The 20,898-nt window shown below is 34.5% G+C and overlaps 3 protein-coding genes across 7 annotated transcripts in view; 1 reads left to right on the top strand and 2 right to left on the bottom strand.

Moving 5' to 3' along the window:
* Window positions 1–12,343, bottom strand: part of LOC149793710 (phosphatidylglycerophosphatase and protein-tyrosine phosphatase 1-like) — a 37,198-nt gene extending 24,855 nt beyond the window's left edge. Inside the window, exons 1-2 of one of the 3 annotated variants that reach the window (XM_089967713.1) lie at window positions 12,256–12,316; window positions 2,967–3,041 (exon numbers count right to left, since the gene is read on the bottom strand). The gene's annotated coding sequence lies outside the window, so the exon portion shown is untranslated. Of the gene's footprint in view, window positions 1–2,966; window positions 3,042–11,893; window positions 12,026–12,255 lie in introns of those variants that run through there. The other 2 variants (XM_089967712.1, XM_089967714.1) reach the window with 2 other exon arrangements.
* Window positions 2,972–12,343, bottom strand: LOC149793711 (cytosolic iron-sulfur assembly component 2A-like). 3 transcript variants are annotated; one of them, XR_016422879.1, is made up of 3 exons: window positions 12,256–12,343; window positions 5,412–5,955; window positions 2,972–3,041 (listed from the first exon to the last, which is right to left on the bottom strand). XR_016422879.1 is itself a non-coding variant. In XM_089967715.1 (2 exons), exon 2 carries the CDS (start codon window positions 5,892–5,894, stop codon window positions 5,484–5,486), a length of 411 nt encoding a protein of 136 aa, XP_089823841.1. In that variant the 5' UTR covers window positions 5,895–5,955; window positions 12,256–12,343; the 3' UTR covers window positions 3,345–5,483. The 3 variants fall into 3 exon arrangements, 2 of the variants coding, with proteins under 2 accessions (XP_089823841.1, XP_089823842.1); XM_089967715.1 differs by lacking the exon at window positions 2,972–3,041 and having other exon boundaries at window positions 3,345–5,955; XM_089967716.1 differs by lacking the exons at window positions 2,972–3,041; window positions 12,256–12,343 and adding an exon at window positions 11,894–12,020 and having other exon boundaries at window positions 3,345–5,955.
* A 228-nt stretch (window positions 12,344–12,571) lies between these two features.
* The window catches only part of LOC149793709 (electron transfer flavoprotein subunit beta-like), a 31,471-nt gene continuing 23,144 nt past the window's right edge, over window positions 12,572–20,898 (top strand). Inside the window, exons 1-3 of the mRNA XM_089967711.1 lie at window positions 12,572–12,642; window positions 14,225–14,383; window positions 19,364–19,522. Of these exons, the coding sequence (XP_089823837.1) occupies window positions 12,586–12,642; window positions 14,225–14,383; window positions 19,364–19,522 (375 nt within the window). The 5' untranslated portion in view covers window positions 12,572–12,585. The remainder of the gene's footprint in view (window positions 12,643–14,224; window positions 14,384–19,363; window positions 19,523–20,898) is intronic.

Here is a 20,898-nt window from a genome sequence, read left to right as displayed (position 1 = left end):
CATGTGTTCATATCACAGATTAGATTAAACCTGTCATCTGTTTAAACAACTGCCATATTTATCAAATGATAAACCCAGGTTTTATGATATCCCACCCTTCAATTTATTTAACACATATCTGGCAAACATTTACTTAGGATATCTTTATCTCAGAATAAGAATATAGGCTCTTTCTCTGACCAACAATGTGATAGACTGGCCAGCTAATCTTTCATGGGGTACTATTAGAATGGCCACTTCAGTCTTAAGTGGAAAAATATTAGAATGGCCACCTGATCTTTCATGGAAACATTTTAAAATGGCCACCTAATCTTTCATGGAGTACAATTAGACTGGGCACCTAGTCTTTCATAGAATAATATTAGAATTGCCACCTGATCTTTCATGGAATAATATTTGACTGGCCAGCTAATATTTCATGGAGTACTATTGGACTGGCCACCTATTCTTTCATGGAGTACAATTAGACTGTCCAACTATCTTTCATGGATTAATATTAGAATGGCCACCTAATCTTTCATGGAATAAGTTTAGAATGGCCACCTATTCTTTCATGGAATAAGTTCAGACTGGCCATCTAATCTTTCATGGAATAAGTTTAGAATGGCCACCTATTCTTCCATGGAACAAGTTTAGACTGGCCATCTAACCTTTCATGGAATAAGTTTAGAATGGCCACCTAACCTTTCATGGAGTAAGTTTAGAATGGCCACCTAATCTTTCATGGAATACAATTAGACTGGGCACCTAGTCTTTCATAGAATAATATTAGAATTGCCACCTGATCTTTCATGGAATAATATTTGACTGGCCAGCTAATATTTCATGGAGTACTATTGGACTGGCCACCTATTCTTTCATGGAGTACAATTAGACTGTCCAACTATCTTTCATGGATTAATATTAGAATGGCCACCTAATCTTTCATGGAATAAGTTTAGAATGGCCACCTATTCTTTCATGGAATAAGTTTAGACTGGCCATCTAATCTTTCATGGAATAAGTTTAGAATGGCCACCTATTCTTCCATGGAACAAGTTTAGACTGGCCATCTAACCTTTCATGGAATAAGTTTAGAATGGCCACCTAACCTTTCATGGAATAAGTTTAGAATGGCCACCTAATCTTTCATGGAATACAATTAGACTGGGCACCTAGTCTTTCAAAGAATAATATTAGAATTGCCACCTGATCTTTCATGGAATAATATTTGACTGGCCAGCTAATATTTCATGGAGTACTATTGGACTGGCCACCTATTCTTTCATGGAGTACAATTAGACTGTCTGCCTAATCTTTCATGGAATAATATTTGACTGGCCACCTAATCCTTCATAGATTAATATTAGACTAGCCACCTAATCTTTCATGAAATACTATTAGAATATACACTTTATCTTTCATGGAGTTCTATTAGACTGGCCAGCTAATCTTTCCTGGAGTACAATTAGACTGGCCATCTAATCTTTCCTGGAGTACAATTAGACTGGCCATCTAATCTTTCATCTTTTAATTTTAGAATGGCCACCTAATCTTTCATGGAGTACTATTAAACTGGCCACCTGATCTTTCATGGAATAATTTTAGAGTGGCCACCTAATTTTTCATGGAATAATTTTAGAATGGCCACTTTATCTTTCATGGAGTACTATTAAACTGGCCACCTGATCTTTCATGGAATAATTTTAGAATGGCCACCTAATCTTTGAAGGATTAATATTAGAATGGCCATTAATCTTTCTTTGAATAATATTAGAATGGCCACCTGATCTTTCATGGAATAATACTGTACTAATGTCTGATGCTCAGTATACATATTGTATATTTTTTCTTATAAGTAACAACTGCAAACAACATAGACCCTGATGTGCCATCACATAATAAACTAGTAAATCAGGGTATGTGTTGTTCTCATGATCACTCCCACCAAACTGCATTAACCAAGGTGGATAGGAGAACATCAGTATAAAGGCTGTGTTCGGATTCTACCATCCAATTATAAAGTTGTTTTTGAGGACTTATGACCACACAAAAAAAACCACTTAAACTGTTAACTTATTCAAGATTTTAAAATGACCTTGACCTTGCCAGGGTGCCAGACTCATGGTTTCAGTAATTAGATATTAATGGTAAGAACAGTCTAATTCTACTATCACTATATAGTTTGCCTTCCCATGATTTAGGATACAAAACAATACCAAAATACTTCAACTACAAACTTAAGCAAGTTTTTCAAATGACCATGACCTTACCAGGATCTCTGAGGGTAGGGGTGCATCAAAATGAAAGGACTGAGCATCCTAATTCAACAGTCCAAATATGACAGAAAGCTTTACCAAGACCTGGGACCTACAACCATACAAAAAATCTCTACATTCTGAACTGCAACAGGTTTTTGTTTCAGAAATAATTTTAAATGGTTTTAAGACCTTTCAACCCAGCAGATCCAAGTATTTGTGTGTGTATGTGAGTGTGATTTAGATTTTTAATGTAGCTTTAACAATTTTTCAGTCATATCGCTACAATGTCTGCAGTGTGGCAGTTTATAGTGATGTCTAGCACCGGGGCATCATGCCGCAAACATGTAGCATGATCTCCCACCCAGTCACATTATCCTGACACCAAGCTGATCAGTCCTAACACTAACCTCTTAATGCTGAGCACCAAGCGAGGCAGCTGTTAGTACCATTTTTGTAAGTCTTTGATATGACTCGGCCAGGGTTCAAACCTGCGACCTCCTGCATCCGAGACAGATGCTCTAACCACTAGGCCACCCAAGCGTTTGTAGCTGAAGGCTTTATGTGCCCAATGACTAGCAGTTTTTCAAAATTACAACTCATCTATTTTAAAGCTTATTTATTTTGCAATATTTGAGTCCACTTACAATTTCATTCACATAAAATCAACTGGATCATATCTAGTAAATCTGTTATAACAAGAGTACCATAAAATATATAAGTACATACCTTGACCGTTTAATCCTGAAATCGCCAGGTTTCTTTTTCTCATCCAAGTAAACCTACATGTGTAGTCTATTGTACCTTATAATACAAAAACGTTTTCTTTTTAATGATGTTAACCTTTCACTTTTACATGTAAATTAACAAGCATTTTGGTATTATCAAGGGAAATTCATTTGTAGTGTCTTTTAACCATTGGACACAGTAACCAACAGGCTTACAACTGGCTCTTGTTGTTGGAATTATTTAGTCTTTTCAAGGATATATTCTCATATAAATTTCAATCACTGTACTACAAATGTATTTGAAATGAACACAAGAGATCTTATGAACATTAGTTCAAAATTTTTTGTATGGAATAAAAGATTAAAATGTTTCGGTACATCAGGTTTCCTTGATTTATTTGGAAAATATTTCTGCTCATATTTTTTGAGCAGTAATATACAGTTAAACAACAAAATGCATGTGGACTACAACAAAGATGTACATTTGTACAAAAATGGCAACTCTGTTGGGGGGGGGGGATAATTTACAATCTTATTAAAATTAAAATCTACCTATCATCAAGTAGATCTGACAGACAGATACAAGACACTGTTCTTTTGACCTCTATAATTCACCAATCAAATTACAGCTTTCATACTGAGAGAGAAAGATAAAATTCAAAACATCGCTGCTTACAATAACTCTCCCTAACATGAAATGTAATGCTTTACCTGATAAGTTGCTAAAAATATGGAAAAATTCTTAAGTCACCAGAGCATGAAATGTTATCAATGTCTGTCAGTGTTCCATTATGTTGTAGATCTTGATTTTAATATGACTAAAATAATTTATTAGTGAAACTTACGAGCAACATTCATAGTAAATATACACAACTTGACTAACAATGTGCATTATTAAAAACAAATGCAGTTTAAAAAAATGGACAAATCTGACAAAAACAAATTTAAATATTCATAAAAGAATGAAATATTTTTTCATTCATTCTCTACTACTGATAAAATTAGATTCATTCTTTGACAGTAATAAGAAGATTCTTTCACTTATTTACATTTTTAAACAGTTTAAACACTGTGCCTAATTTACAAACTGACGTTGCACCACAAAACAGTCTAAATGATATAAACCATTTTTTGTATGCACAGTCGATCCATACCATCATATGGTGATACTAACAGCAATATCAATATGATTGATGTTCCCCTACTAAGTAAGCAATTTACTAACCTATATTCTGTCTATAAAAAAACAACTGTACATACAGCTACTAAATGGTTTCCAAGTGCCAACTTTTGCAGATATACCAATGACAGTAAAATAAACTGCTTTTAATTTGATTAATTTACAAGTAGAGTTAGTTTGCAAATACCTAAAAGTAAAAAGGCTGTACAATGCATAACTCAAAGATGGAAACTGTGAATAATTTTTACAAATTAACAGCCTGTATACCCTGAATAAAAAATTAACAAAATAATTTGAACAGAATTTTCCACAATTTCAAAGAGCACTGATATAATATACAAGACATCAATGTTGAATAAGCAAGTCAGAATACTGAGTAAAATAAGTCCATTTAATGGTACAGCTCGTGTTTTACAAAATACCATAGTATAGCTCAATGACTAATACAATCATTCAAGTATATTGTTTGAGTGATCTCATAATGAAATGACTACATGTATTTTAAACACAATATTAAATTCTTGCCTCTATCAATTTTGTGAATTACAGAAAACAATTCAAGAATCTAAACAGCTATAAAAATATCTCAATTAATCAAAAAATGGACCACAACCTTCTTATGCATAAAAAGCTTTCTGCAAAGATAATTAATAATGAAAATGAATGCCAAACTGAACAATTTTACAAGTGCAGATGTGATCAGGTAAGAAGTTATCATTAACAGTTTGCCCTAATGACTACTGAAAAACATATGAAAACACATGCACTTCCTATCTTGTTCTACAATCATTAAAAATTAGGAAACAAATTTAACTTGAAAACCCATACTTTCTTCTATATCTGCCCACCTTCTGGTAAAGTTTACTACCCTTTTGTGATTTATTATTTAACCTCTGATTTATAAAAACAAGTATAATGGCCACAACAAAGTCGCTACCAATATATATGTACTGTATGTACTTACTTATAAGTTGAGTCCAAGTAAAAACTGCTCAGACCCAGTTCTGAGGTCACACAATGCAGTACTAGATATGGGTCTATGTAGTAATCAGTAGAATAAACAACACTGACCCTGATATGTTGATATGTGATGGCAGATGGGTTTTCAGTTAAACTCAACTTATAAGTGAGTATATATGGTATTGGTCATTTCTGTGTTAAAAAGTTAAAGATCATGAAAATAAATCACACTGCAGGGAAGATGATTAATGGATCAAAAGAAGAAAACAAAATTTGTATTTATACTGAAGAAAAAAAATCATTAACCATTATATTATTTTTTCATCCAAAAAGAAATGATGCATCCTTTAATGTTAATACACTGTAAACTGGAAACACTCAATTTTCATCTGTAAGACACTCATTCACAAGCTTTTGTAAATTTGGATTTTCCATTGCTGCTGCAATCCTTTCTTTGTCATTAATCTGTTTGTTAATTTCTTTCACAGTTTCATGCGTTCCCTCTTTAATAAAGATATCAAGTTTGTGCCGTTCTGTGAAATTTTTCTGTAGTTTCTCTCGCAGACATAAACCTATTAGTGAAGCTAATGAACAATGTGGCACAGTGGGAATAAATTCAATTTTGATAAGGTATTCATCTGTGTTGAAGCGCTGTACAGTCACACCTTCTTCACTGACCACATTCAATTCTTCCAGAGTTTCTGCCTTTTCTGGGTCTCGGATATCTCGGATCAAGTCATATATAGTTTCTCGTACCGTCACTAGTTCTTTATCTGTTGAATCAGTCATGGTCTGAAGTCAGATGAAATCTGGATTCACGTGGAATTCTTTTGAGCTCCAAATGTATATCCTGTAATGGATTAAGATTCTTGCATTTTATCAGGGTTTTTAAAAAAACCACACAGCAATTTTTTTTAAAGTTCTACTAAGATGAATCCAGTCCAACTGCAAGCAGTTTCAACTGTGATCTCAGGCGTAATGTTTCTGAACTTACTGTATATACTCACTTATAAGTCAAGTCAAACTGCAAACAACAAAGATCCAGCTCTGCCATAGCATATTGCACCTGCAAATCAGGATCTATATACTGTTCTACTGATTACTCCTATAATATAAATCATGCGGGTCATGTAGGCATTCAACACCAACTATTTCAGTAATGGATGTCATTTTTTAGAATTTGATTCTACATACCTTTAAGTGGCAAGTATTCACTTCATTTGGATTCATATACATCCGTATTCTTTGGAAGGTCATTATTTAGATGCCCCAATAGGTGCATGAGGCAAAATCAATGTTAAAGTATTTAGACATTTTTCGACAAAATGAACCTAAAGGTGAGATCCAGTACAATCCGGATTGAATGTTGCATGCTGTAATGTCACAATGAAAGCTACATATATGGATAAACAAATTCGTACTACCCTCAACTGTGATGATTCCACTCAATGCGCTCTTATTTTGAACCAAGTTTAGTACATGGCCACCACTGTAAAAGTCCACAGCGATAGATAACTTTCATCTGGAAGTTTCTTGGTGGCAATCAAGGCACAGAGCATTCAATAATCAGGATTCAATAGACTTTGGTTGAAGAAAATTAGTGTAAAATTTTTAAGGAACAATCATATTTAATTTAAAATGAGAAAATGCATATACATGACCCATGACTTGTACTATAATAAACTGTGCAGACACAGATCTGCCAGCTCATTATGTGATGGCAGATCTGGGTCTTTACAGTCTGCAGTTGGACTCATCTTATAAGCAAGTAAAGATGGTAAATGCCCCAATGATAGAAGACATATGGTTACACACTGTTCATGTCTAATGTCTTCATAAAGACATCACAGAGTTAAATGGGGATGGGTGGGATTAATAGAGATTTTTGTATGTTTTGCCACAACTAAGGCTTACTTTTATTAGTAAAATGTATTGTTACTGTTCATTGAAAATACTTTTACATTACTCCCTCATTTTAAGGTCCTTCATCATAAGACAATCCCTGTTATAATGTATGGACATGCATCCCATTTCACTCAATGACATTAAAATTATATGTACTTTATTATAAGGAAGTTTCACTCAATATAAGGCAGTTTACTCTATGGCTCCTTTACATGTTATAATGAGGGAATGTTGTATCATGTACTTCATTATAAGGCAGTCACAGTACAAGACAACATATTCTAATGCTGCCATGGACAGTATTACAATGAGGTAGTACTGTATCTTGTACTTCATTATAAGACAGTCTCACTATAAGGCAGTATACTCTATAGCTATAAAAGAGAGTGTTAAAATGATGGAGTACTGAAGAAGGATTAACTTTTGTTATTTCTGTACAGTCACTGAAGTACTGGGCTCATGATAATGCAATAGGATTCATTTTTATATTTCTGTACAATCATTAAAGCAGTGGGCACATTTCCATTGGAATGAGACAAAAATTAAGTCAATGTTTTACAAGAAAAACACCAAAACTTGAGTTCCTTTTTTAAGAGTTACACAGAAGGTAAACAATAATATTTTTGTGTCTAAATTTCCTAATACTTGCTGAATAATAATGAAACTCTGAGTCTGAGATTATATCATAATTTATTAATGTGACTGAGTCCCAGTGGCACAAAGATGTAAAGATGTTGTTTACCAGTTGCAAGTTAATATGTGTACATGCAAAATATGGTATCATACAGACTATAATATATATATATATAAATATAAATAATAGAAGATGATACTAATTACCGATATAAAGGTCAGTGTTTGACATAGATTCATGGACACTAACACTTCTGACAATACTTGTAACATTTAATAATGTACAATCAAATATTGTGAAAAATATTTAAAGCAAGTATATTTTAAGAAAAATATCATTTTATACTCACTGTTTGATTTGATGAAAACTTCATCTACTTCTAAATCTCAATCTTCGACATGTGCTGGGGTCAATTTCACCGCTAGCATTCCGGCCTGTGGGTTTTGTGGATGATCAGTTAATACTGACAGCCGCAGGCCCACAGGTCCAGTTAAATATTTTTAAGTCATTAAAATTTGGAAGGGCCAGTTCCAAACTATATGAGCTGGCCCTTCTAACCAATGGAAAAATCTATGTTAAGTTGACCCCTGATATTGTACTTCCTACAAATCCGTTATTCTAACCTGAATCACAAATCTTTACCAGCAGACACTAATTGTCAACATATCACATTAGATCTTGTGATATATCCACTTCATCTGAACTTAATTATCCTTTCGTATAATGAAAACTCCACATAATGCAGAAAAATTGTTATAAGTAGTCAGCCTGTGGGTGAAAACACCCATCATCCAATTAAATAGTCTCTCACAGTTTGAGGGATGATTAATCATACGATGGAATTTATGTGAACACAATTACTGGTACATATATTTAGATATCTGATTTGGTTACTGAGAGAAAATTGTGTTATAGAGGTATTTTTATTTCAGAAAATATCCTTGATCTTTAGGCATTCTTATTTGCTGATGATGTAGCCGATGTAATTCTGCCAATATAGCCATAGCGTTGCAACAACAGATACACATAACAATGGTACCTTTGTAATACCAATGGAATGGTAGCTAACTTGGATAAGACAAAAAAAAATAACTGTGATTCACAATGGAGGACCATTAATGAATTATGAAATGTGGTTTTTAGATAGGGCACAAATTAGTATAGTTTCATTTAAAAATATATGTGTCTTATGTTACCATTTGCTGCATATTCAAGAAAATAACACAAAATTTAATGTGAACACAATACGTATATGTGTGTTTCAGGTGATAGATTTTGTCTTGGTATATATTACTGTATTATGGGATGGTGGTCTAGGTCACTAATTAAATACTTTGCATCTTGAAAAATCTCCCAAACATGCGATCAATATAATAACAGGATCAAAACATATAGAAAGTTCTCTATGCAAAACTTACTTGCAGTTGGAATGACATTGATCATACAACATTTACAAACAATAGTAACAAACATCAGCATCATAAGGAAACCAAGAGAACATGTACATCTTGGGGTTTTTCAGCTACTAAATTATCTCACTGTAAATATCAGCACAGCTAAAATGATCAATTGATCAATATAATTTCCCACTCAGCAGGTGGTTGAAGCAGGACTGGAAAGACTTTGAATTTGCCATCCAGCTATTGCATGCAGACAGCGGACTCCTGAGTAAAGGATTTTCTGCTTCCCAAATATAAAATAACTGCATCAAAATATGCATGATTAAGCATTTCCAAGACCTCTAGTAGCAATAACAGAATTTCAACACTGCTGCCAAAATGGATGTCCATGCCATCCCCATCCATAGACAATCACCAAGCAGTCATAACACAAAATCTATCACATATAGGCAATTTCTGCTACAAATCCACATAGCAAAAATGGCTGTTTGGTCTGAAAACATTATGTACCATATGGTTTATGAGATATAGTAATGGACAGATAGAGGGTATCACAATGTATCAAATCACTTCATGCTGAAATATGAGGGGTATCACATTACTTCATGCTGAATTGTGAGAATAACAAGAAAAATAAATAAAGCCAGTTATTAATTATATACCAGAAATATATACTGAAGCTGACTTTTATCTCATAACAGCAAATGTAGTTAAAGGAAACTTATTGGGATTAGACCAATTTAAGTTGCCAGAGAAAATGTTGCAGTCAATTTTTCATTTAACAATTCATCTTTAATAACTTGTTTCCTTTTCACATTTTCAAAAGCAATGACATAATCTCTGTATCCATTTCACTTGTACATACCAGGAAGTGTTTCTGTCTCATTATTTTTCATATAACTATCCGAGATAACCAGTGATGTAGAACAATTGTATCATGACACAATCTATGCTGGCCTGTACAAAACAGGTATCATCAGGCGACCACCTCTCACATTGTATGGGGGGGGGGGGGTAAAAAAGAGGGCAAAGAATAAATTCCTGGTTCAGAGGAAGCAGAGGCAACAGTAGTAAGAACTCTAGGTATACACCTAAGAGCTCTTTAGGAATCACTGCATTTGTAGGGAAACGGAATGCCATCAATATTTTAACCATTTTTGAATTTTCAAATTGAGAAGTTTGGGGAGAGGGTGCATATATAACAGTATCTGTATTGATATTGAAGGACTATAAAGGGGGGAAATATGGATGTATGGTAACCCTAATATCTTCCTGGGCCTATGCTCTAAGATCTCACTGGATAGTTTCGTATTTTGACACCTCCTTAATTTTTAAGGTACAAGGCATGAACCTAATCATCACAAGCCTAGCATTTATAAATTCACAAAGAAGCTAAATCTGTAATGTGGTTTAGATTTACTTTGAGTCAGGCTTGGAAATAAGTTGGCTTGCTGGTGACTGCCTGTCACAGACGAGCATTGGAGTTCAAATGCATAACTTGGGCTGCAAATGAGCAGCCGACTTGGCTTACATATTTACATGTGTCTGCTACAGAGGTAAATATCTAAAAATCTAGATGGTTATGGGGTGATGAAAAGTATGCTGATTTGTTATAGTACTAGTGAACTTTATTCATGCATAAGGGACATACTGATTCTTTTAGCAGCCTTGTCACAGGAAAATATTCAAAATAGCTCTTTGCTGTCAAAAATGAATGTAAAATTTAGGGGTTGGTGACAGTGTTGGTTCAGTATAAAAACCACCAGTTGCATCAGGAATTAACCTGATTGCCAGTCAAAATCTCACATGTATGCTTTCTACAAAAATCATTAGTTTGTTTTTATTTGTATCTTCAGTGTAAAATTATTCTCATTTATCTGCAATAGGTCATTGTCGGATGAAAATTCACCAGATAAACTGTACAGTGAAACCTTAAGAACCAGTGTCATTTTTTCAGTTATGTCAAATGTGATTCACTGCATCATAAATCATTTCCTTATTACCTCCATGTCTTGAATCTGACATAGTTAGGTATTCCAAACATACACTTCCTATAGATTTGATAGCACTTAATCAAAGTAGAAGGAAGTTAACTTAACACTGTTAGAGTTACCAGGCATTGCTTCTGATCCATTCTGCTAATGAACAACAAAAGCCTTATAAGTTTCATGCAAGGTGATTTAATTGAAGTATTTCACATACATATTCAGTTTATCAATATTTTCAGTACATACTAAGTATATTTTCCTAAATTAATGATGAGTGCCTTAATTTAATGCTTTTACATACATATTTACTCATGAAATGTTTCAATATGTAGATTTCATCTTATTTCCAGAAATTTAAGTTATAATGACCTATATATAAGAAGTTCAGGGTTTTATTTTCCTGTAGGCCTCAAAGTGTATGGGAGCACACCTGCCGAAGTGATAAGGATTTCTTTGGGAGTCGGCTGCACAAAATGTTGTGCTTTCACAAGAGCAAATGTATCTGCATCAGCTTCATTGGAGTTTTTGGTGAGTTATGTGAAATGTATGTCCCTTTTACACTTTGTTACTTCTCCTCCCCTCTTTTACTTTGCGTGATTTTCTGTTTGCTTTAGATTTGATTCTATGCAGGTTAAAATCACTAGCAAAATAAACTTCTCCAAATAGCGGCAGGTTTAGCAATAATATGTTATGGCCAGTGTGAAAATGTGATGCAAAGGTGACCTTAGTTTTCTTAAAATATACTATCCATACATAGTTTTATGAACAGATGGGATGAATACGGGTATAGAATTTCATTGTTTAAATTTCCCAACTGATGTGGTTCAGTTTACAAAAATTGGGCCATACATTTTATGTTACCTGATGAGTTGCCACCAGTTGCATCAGGAATTAACCTGATTGCCGCAGTCAAAATCTCACAGGTATGCTTTCTATAAAAATCATTAGTTTGTTTTTATTTGTATCTTCAGTGTAAAATTATTCTCATTTTTCTGTAACAGGTCATTGTTGGATGAAAATTCACCAGTCGCACGCAGTTTACCCTGACCTTGCACTATGAACAAATATCGGGTGATGCGTCTTACATTGCAGGACTAGATCGAGCATAAGCCAAATACTCAACAGTGACCAGACAGAAAAAAAAAATTCCAACTCTTTCAATCTAGCATCATAAGAAAATTATCATATTTAGCTACACAACAATATTCCAAGTAAACACCTACTCGATGTGCATTCAGTAGCCACCAATTAAAACTGGATCCGTGCAAATATTTTCTATTCTCGAAATTAGGTTATCTGTGTACAGTAGAGTGATTCGCCCTTGAAACGCTGGGAGCATTCTTTGTTTCAATTTCGATTTTGTAGTTAAAATTAGTAAAGTTAAGTTTATTAGACTTAATTAAAATATTGTTTAAAGCTTTTATTATTATTTTGGTTGTATCATTACTGTTACTTTAACTTCACATTTAGATACAACGTTTATGGATTGATTAATTATGCTATAAAAAGGTTCATGAAATTATCCTTTTCATTTACAAGGTTCAGGAAGAAGAATGTCAGCGCTCAGGGTTCTCGTTGGTTGCAAGCGAGTTATAGACTATGCTGTTAAGGTAATTGTTTTAAAACAAAGTACATGATGAAGTGATTTAAAAGCCTATTCAATGAAAATAGCTTCCAGAATTATTTATCTCTTGTCATAACAAGGTGAAAGACACACCACTGACCTTAGGTCACTGAACAAGACGCTGATTGCATGCGATGCAAGCATTTGTCCACATTGTTGGAAATTTCTCATAGGGGATGACACCTAATTCAGTACAGCCAGTTGTCTTCTCTGCAAACAGTTAATGCTTTAATAAACACAAAACAGATGATAATAATTTCATATAACTTTTCTTTTTATACAGATGATGGACAAGCTAGAGAATTACTCGAGTTGTGGTCTGAACAAATTAATTTATCCATATTGCTCCTTCCTTCGTGAAATGCAAATCATCATCAGTTTTCTAACTTTATTAGTCTACCTTAATTTTGATTTCGCCCAGATATGCTGAGAAAGCACAATTGATTTAACCTTTGCTCAAAGTCAACATTTTTACACACACACACACACGCACTCTTCTGGCCATTAAATACTTTTGTATTTTCAATATATCAAAAACATAATATCATTATATTTTTCTTTTCTGTTCAAAGAACACTGTGAAACAGTTCCAACTTAATATTTTCAATCTTTTAATCCACTTTTTGTGTAAATTTATTGATTAATTTTGTCGGGAATCATTAGATAGTATTTCAATCTGCAATTATGTGATTCTCATTGAAAATTACACATAATGCTGAAAAAATGAGTGAAATTATATGCATTTGCAGCCAATTCACTCAGTGGGAGTTACAAGTAGATTGCTAGTAATGTTAATGTTAAACAAGTTTATTTTGTTAATCATGTTAAAGTAGGAGAGCTCGAAATATTCCTGTCGGACTAGTAGTTTTCATAATCATAATGATCTAATAAAGTTTCAGTTGTTGCAAATTTGGTTGGTGAGAGGGACTAACAAAGATTCAGCAGGACTAGTAACTTTAATTATCTGCTAAATTAAATCCTTCTGGTTACAAAGTCATTATTGTTGAATTCTAGGCCTATACACTTTGATTTATGTCACCATTTGTTTAAAGGAACCTTTTTTCAAGGTTTTTGTCCATTAGGTAAACAAAATTATATAACAGTTTTGATAAATAATGATATAAAATTGTAGTATTTTAATAAAGTTTCATTACTAGTTATTTTTTTTCTATATTATTTATCTCATATGTTTAGTAAAATGTCTGTCATAATTTTAACTCACTAAACTTGTTATTTACTGTCTACTTTTTATCATTTCTCTTTGGCAAGAGAAGTAATTTTATCTTGAAATTTGCATCCAGTGTTAACCTTCAGTTTGTCACACATATTATACATATAAAACTTCAGATGTAACTGTTCTTAATGACTCTGTTGAGGTGGTAGTCAGAATTTGAGAACATTTACCTTTGGTTTGGAGTTTGTTGCTGTATTCAGGAAACTTTTGAACAATCTTGCAGATATTGAATGTTTGCATAAATAATAATATGGTCAAAGATACAGGCATACAGAGAGATTTTTATCATTTCCTAATAGTCATTGTTAGCAATGAATTATATTTTATATTACAGGTCCGTGTCAAGCCAGATAAAACTGGTGTTTTCACAGATGGAGTTAAACACAGCATGAACCCATTTGATGAGATTGCTATGGAGGAAGCTATCCGAATGAAGGAGAAAAAACTAGCATCGGAAATCATTGTTGTCTCTTGTGGACCTAGCCAATGTCAGGTAACAATAGCCATCATCAAATGTTAATTCACCAAACTATGTCTACTCAACAACATAGAAACCTCTATGAAATAAAATATTTCTATTTCAGAAATATGGCCACCTTGTGAGTGTGTAATGTTTTAGTAATAATTTGTAATTTGACATAGGTGTCAATCCACTAGTAAACCATGTTGCTGATAAGCTTAACATTCATGTAATGCCTCACTCATAACCAGTGTTGAAATCAGTGAACAGTCCATTTGCTTTCAAGTAAATATGGATTGACTGACAGCTCTTTTTAGTTAGGTTGAGCTTGGTTATTCATTTGCTCCCTGTAATTATTGCCATATTGTGGTCTATAATATCTGTAATTTTTGGTAAGGATATGCATTCTTAAATAATCCTTTGGAGTGAAAAATGGCCAAGTTATAACAATGAAAATGAATTATAAGCACACACACATATTATCAGTGGTGGAAAACTCACTTGTCCAGCAGCCCAGCCCAGTTTTGCAGGACGTGCAAATTCATGAAAATCTAACCTTTCATAAATTGGTCCAATGGTGATGTTATCACGAGTTTAATGTATAGCCATTGCCTCTGTTTTACAATATTGTCATGATATATCATGATGTTTTTAATACAATATTGTGTATCAGGGCAGCTGTCAGAGCCATGTTTGGAACTCATGGAAAATTCCATTATTTTGCTTTTCACCAACCATTACCTATAGACTGTTGCTGTTCATATCTGATGAACATGTATTGGTTGAATTATAATAACACTGAGGACACAGCTGATTATGATAAGTATGCTGCGTTGTATTAGTGCCCATTATTGTAGTGAATTTGAAATAGATGTATGTGGGTGAGGGGGCTGTCTTACAAAAATCCATTGTGATCTTGGTATATGATAACATCACTATTATCCTGCCTGATAACACTGGTCAACAGTGAAATCATTACTGACTTGAAAAGGCCCTAATCTGTAGTATTTTGGTGTGCCGAACACGAATATAACCGTGAAAAATTTGTATTGGCTCTCGTTTTGAAGATATTCATATACCTCATTTTCTATGTTTCACTGTGTAAATTTCTCCAGTAGGACTGCAGCAACATCCGGAATAATGATGTAACATTGCATAATACCATCATGCTCACATCATCCACAGTTGATTGCATCATTTTCTGATGCAATGCAATACTAATGCCATGCGGCTGCTGAAGTAAGTTGACGTCAGCAGTGTACTATACATGTGTAGGCCTATTATACTAATGCCAGGCGGCTGCTGAAGCTGACGTAAGCAGTGTACTATATAAAGCCCAATCAGATAGGTTCAGCATTTAAAATATTTTAGACGTTGTGCGAGACAGTTCAAGCTACTGTTACATAAAACTTATTATTTTATCCATTTACGTACAATAAAGAACAGTAATGTCTGTTCCGATATTGAGGGCCTCATGAATGCTTTAAAAATCACTCATGACCCACAAGAATGGAGACTATTTGTGGACTCTTCGAAACTGAGTCTCAAGGCTGTGCTTTTGCACAATGGAAACATTCTTCCATCTATTCCAGTAGCGTATGCTGTCCACATGAAAGAGACATACGATAACTTAAGGCAGCTACTGAATTCCATTGAGTATAACAAGTACAGCTGGCACCTCTGTGGTGATTTGAAGGTAGTTGCCCTTTTAATGGGACTGCAGCAAGGATATACAAAATACATGTGTTTCTTATGCAAGTGGGATAGCCGAGCAAGGGAAATGCACTACATGAGGAAGGAATGGACTCACAGGCAGAATGTAGCCATTGGAGAGAAGAATATCCAACACCCAGCTCTGGTTGAGGCTCAGAAAATCTTGCTACCACCCCTTCACATCAAACTAGGTTTGATGAAGAACTTCGTGAAAGCCATTGACCGGACTTTGCCAGCATTCCGATACCTGCATGAAAAATTCCCTCGACTCAGCGAAGCAAAGATTAAAGAGGGAGTTTTTGTGGGTCCTCAGATTCGAGAGCTTTTCAAAGATGACCGGTTCAACAACTTGCTGGAAGGTGACGCGAAACAAGCATGGAATGCTTTTCGCCTAGTTTCTACAAACTTCCTCGGAAACGTTAGGGCAGAAAACTATAAGGAACTAGTAGAAGACATGTTGATGAAGTATAAGAAACTTGGCTGCAATATGTCTCTAAAGATTCACTTCCTTCATTCCCATTTGGATTTCTTTCCTAGCAACTGTGGTATTGTTAGTGATGAACACGGCGAACGTTTTCATCAAGATATCGCAACAATGGAACAAAGATACCAGGGAAAATGGTCCACTACAATGCTGGCTGACTACTGCTGGACACTCCTCAGAGATGCTCCCGAACAGCTGTACAAGAGACAGGCGAAGAAATCTAAGATGTAGTCAATGACTTGATTTTTTATAGGTAGGCTATTACAGTTGACCTTTTACTATTGGAATGCATTTCGTTATGTAAACATTAATTTCTTGCAGATTACAAAAAAACTAGAGCCAATTTTGCAATTTGACTGTCATATTCGTGTTCAGCACATAAAAATTGATAAGAATTGACTAATTTTATTTCAGTAACATGACTTTTGTAAAAATTTGTTGTCCAGTGTAATATGGAGAAAAATAACTGGTAGGTGTCACAGTCCACAAAAAAGAGCTCTGGTAAACAGTAGGTACAGAGGTTATCTTAGAGCTTGTTGTTGTGTGGTAGTCTTTCCTTTCAAGGACTTGGATGCTCAGTTTTGAAAATTTGTTTGGCCATTTAACTATATTTTATGTACTGGATTAAATTTTTTGGAGAAATGTGGCCCTGGACTTGTATTTCAAAATACTGCAGCGAGCAAGGTGATTATGCTCTTTCTTGCACAAGGCTGTCAGTGTGATTTGTCAAGTGTGTAGAATCAACAATAATTAATAATATAGTTAATTGACAGTCTTGAATAGTTTTTGACTTGATTATTTACATATTGTTCAGGTTGAAGTCCAGTTAAGCTCTCAAATCCTCAACTTACTTTTTAGAAGCATCATATTGGGTACATACAGTAGTCCTCTTGAACAGCCACCTGACCAGCAACCACCCACTTCTTATGTTCAGAATCCCTTAGTTTGTATTCAAAAGTACCCCTCAAGAATGGCCACCCCTCTAATGCGACCAGTGGCCAGCATGTTAGTAAAAAATGGAAAATGTTTTCCTCACAAGCAGCCACTTTCTTTTTTAAATATATCCAGAACCAATAATTAATTTGTATTGTGACGTAAGGTAAGTAATCAGATCATCTCTATCATCGATACATGTCTCCCAATGTCAAGTTTCCATTACTGAAAGAAGTGTTGACTAAAGTACATGTAACACTAAGATTAATATTATATCATTGTCTATAAAAGCAAACATTTAAAGGAAATGGGCTCAACAGTGTTATGACAGAGTTTTGGGCTTCATACATCTGTCGAGTTCTTCTCTTTTGATGATTAGGCTTACAGCCGGATGTAATTGTCAAGATCATAACAGGGTTCAGCATAGGCTAAAAATAGATGTTGTGCATTAACACACACACTCAGAAGTTAACCTTGAACAAATCAGGGTACCAGACAAAGACTGAAAAGTCACATGATAAGACATTTATTGCTTCCCTTACAAAGAAGGCATTTCGTTCACCTGACAAAAGTATTGTCTGCATAATTAAATCGCATACAGTTAGCAACATCCAAATAAATCATTACCAAACATTAACATGTCATCACGTAAATGGAGATGTATTATTTTAGAAGAAAGTCTGTTATTCTACTTAACGACATCAGGTGAGATGGAGAGGGGGGACTTGCTGAACAATTTTATGTAGAAAAGACTCGAATAAAACAATTTTATATTGTAAAGACTTGAATAAACAATGTCATAACCGATAAGGAGGTTATTCAGCAGCAGTAGGAAAATGGAGCAAATGGAAATAGAATTATGTATGTACCAAGATTTAAATGACGTTTTTGAATGGTTTTGCAATGTGCATGACAACAATACCCACTCACATATCACGCTTATGCCAAGAATAAGAACTATTAATGTATATTCAGTTGAAATAAGTCTATTAATATAACAAGAAGAACCTTTTAATAATTAATGTTACTTTTAAACGAAGATATTAAATGAAGATATTAAATGCTTTGAAGTATGTAGCTTTCTTACTACATACATTACATATACTTCTCATAAAAAATTTAGTCCCCCTCTGGAAAGGACACCCGTCTTATAAGGGCACTTCCGGGTGCATAAGGGGTGGCCATATAAGAGGGGGACCATGTACATTGATGCAGAAATTTATAACAGCACAAATGCAAACCAAGTTCATCATCAGGGAAAGAAACAAGCTGCAAAACAAACATTTAGCACCAAAAAACAAGAGACATTGTGGACTACATGTTTGAATGACAGGGTTAATCAACAAACAAAAGTTACAAACATGGAAGAAAGAAAGAAGAGATAATTGAAATATGGTCTTAAAATGGGTAAACTGCATGTCTATTCTGTGCTGCCTTCAGACCAACATAGGTGTATAACAAAAATCAAGGAAGGGATTATTGTATCTATGACACAGAGAGCCACAATGTATGTGTGTGTGTGTGTGTGTGTGTGTGTGTGTGTGTGTGTGTGTGTGTGTGTGTGTGTATTTGACAGTTATTGGAAATAATAAGATACTTCCTATATGTGTTTTTCTGTCACACTTATAAACAAAGGATGAAAATAACCTGAATTAATTCTCAAGAATTTAATGAAACTTAACACAGTTTTATTTAAATGTTTCATGGATCTTAATGTAGGTCTGTAAAGGCATGCATCATGAAGATGGGATTTGGGGAAGGAATCAGTCTATCTCTACACAGCTGGAACGCTGTAAACTACACTAGTCTGTGTCTGTAAGGCTGGAGAGATGTAACCTTATAAATTTATCAGATGCATGTTAATGGTTGGATTATTTCCACAGGAGACTTTGAGAACAGCTTTGGCTATGGGCGGAGACAGAGCCATCCATGTACAGGTGGAGGGGAAAGAATATGAAGGGCTTCAGCCATTTCACGTTTCCAAAATTTTGGCCAAAATTGCACAGGAAGAGAAAGTGGATCTTGTAGTTTTAGGGAAACAGGTGACTTAGCTATACACATACTTTTTTGTTAACTGCATTACTATTCACAACACACACACACATATATATATATATATAACTTTTCAAGCAACATCGACAACAGTAGTGGTTTAGTAGTCTAAGGCACCTGCCTTTGTAGATCACTTACATCTACCTCTGTCTGTGTGGGCTCAAGTCTCAGTTCGGGCAGTATGGGTATGCGAGAAAGCTTGCCAGTAGCTTCCAGTGGGTCTTCCTGGGTTCTTTGTCCACCAAATATGCTGGCCATCATTTATAGCCTTCATGTGCTGAGAAATGGTATAAAACCCACATTTTTCTTTTACTTTCTGAAGCTTCTGTATAAAATGGCAGTCAATAAGCTTTTTAAACTATTTTGAAACAACCTCTAGTAAAGTGTACTTGGAGCTAATGCGCAAGTAACTTCATACATACTGTTGATCCTAATTTCATTATTGCCAATTAAACATTACCCATTCATAGACAACACACTAAAGCATTAATGTTGATATATGATCCAACTAGACCCTTCTTTCTAACTGAATTGACACAACCAAGAGCATGTATGGCTCCATACATAACATGTGGGTGCATCTATTTTTAGAAAGAGGGATTTTTTTAGCCACTGACTTTCTAGCTTCATTACAGAAAGCCATTGATAGGATTGGAAATTTATAGTTTTTTTATTTGCCTACATATATTAACACAATGAATGGATTAAATACTCTTTGTTCACTGCTTTTTTCATATTATGTACCAATCACTGTACTCTTATTCATGAAATTTCTTACCACTTTGGTGGTCTAGTGGTTAGAACATCTGCCTCAGATACGGGAGGTTGTGGGTTCAAACCCCAAGTCATACCAGAGACTAATAAAAATGTTACTAGCAGCTACCTCGCTTGGTGCTCAGCGTTAAGAGGTCAGTGTTCGGACTGGTCGGCCTAGTGTCAGGATAATGTGGCTAGGTGGGACATGATGCTACATGTCTGCAACATGATGCCCAAGTGCTAGACATTACTGTAAACTGTCACACTGCAGGCATCACAACAATATGCCTGAAATTCTTTTACAGTTATGTTCAAAATCCAAAACACACACATAAAATTTCTTTCTGTATCTTTATATCCATAAATACTTTTTAACATATAATTTTTCAAATGTCCATTCATCATCTTTTTAGTTTTGGCAGTCAATCCTTTTGTCCAGTATTTGTTGACACTGTTTAAAGTGAGATGACCTGAATGATATATCATCCACTTGGATGAATTTTACAACTTGCTGTCTTTTCTTTTTACTGGCAAGTCATGTTAATTATTTAAAAATCAGTTGCGGAAAAGTGTCAGTCTGTTATTCAGTCCACAGCTGATCAGTTATTGT

The sequence above is a fragment of the Sinohyriopsis cumingii genome, chromosome 8 (assembly GCF_028554795.1).
Source record: "Sinohyriopsis cumingii isolate HCF-2022 chromosome 8, ASM2855479v2, whole genome shotgun sequence".
NCBI classification, from domain to species: Eukaryota; Metazoa; Mollusca; class Bivalvia; order Unionida; family Unionidae; genus Sinohyriopsis; species Sinohyriopsis cumingii.
The sequence above is the reverse complement of the archived record's forward strand: the minus strand, read 5'-3'. Positions and strand labels throughout refer to the sequence as shown.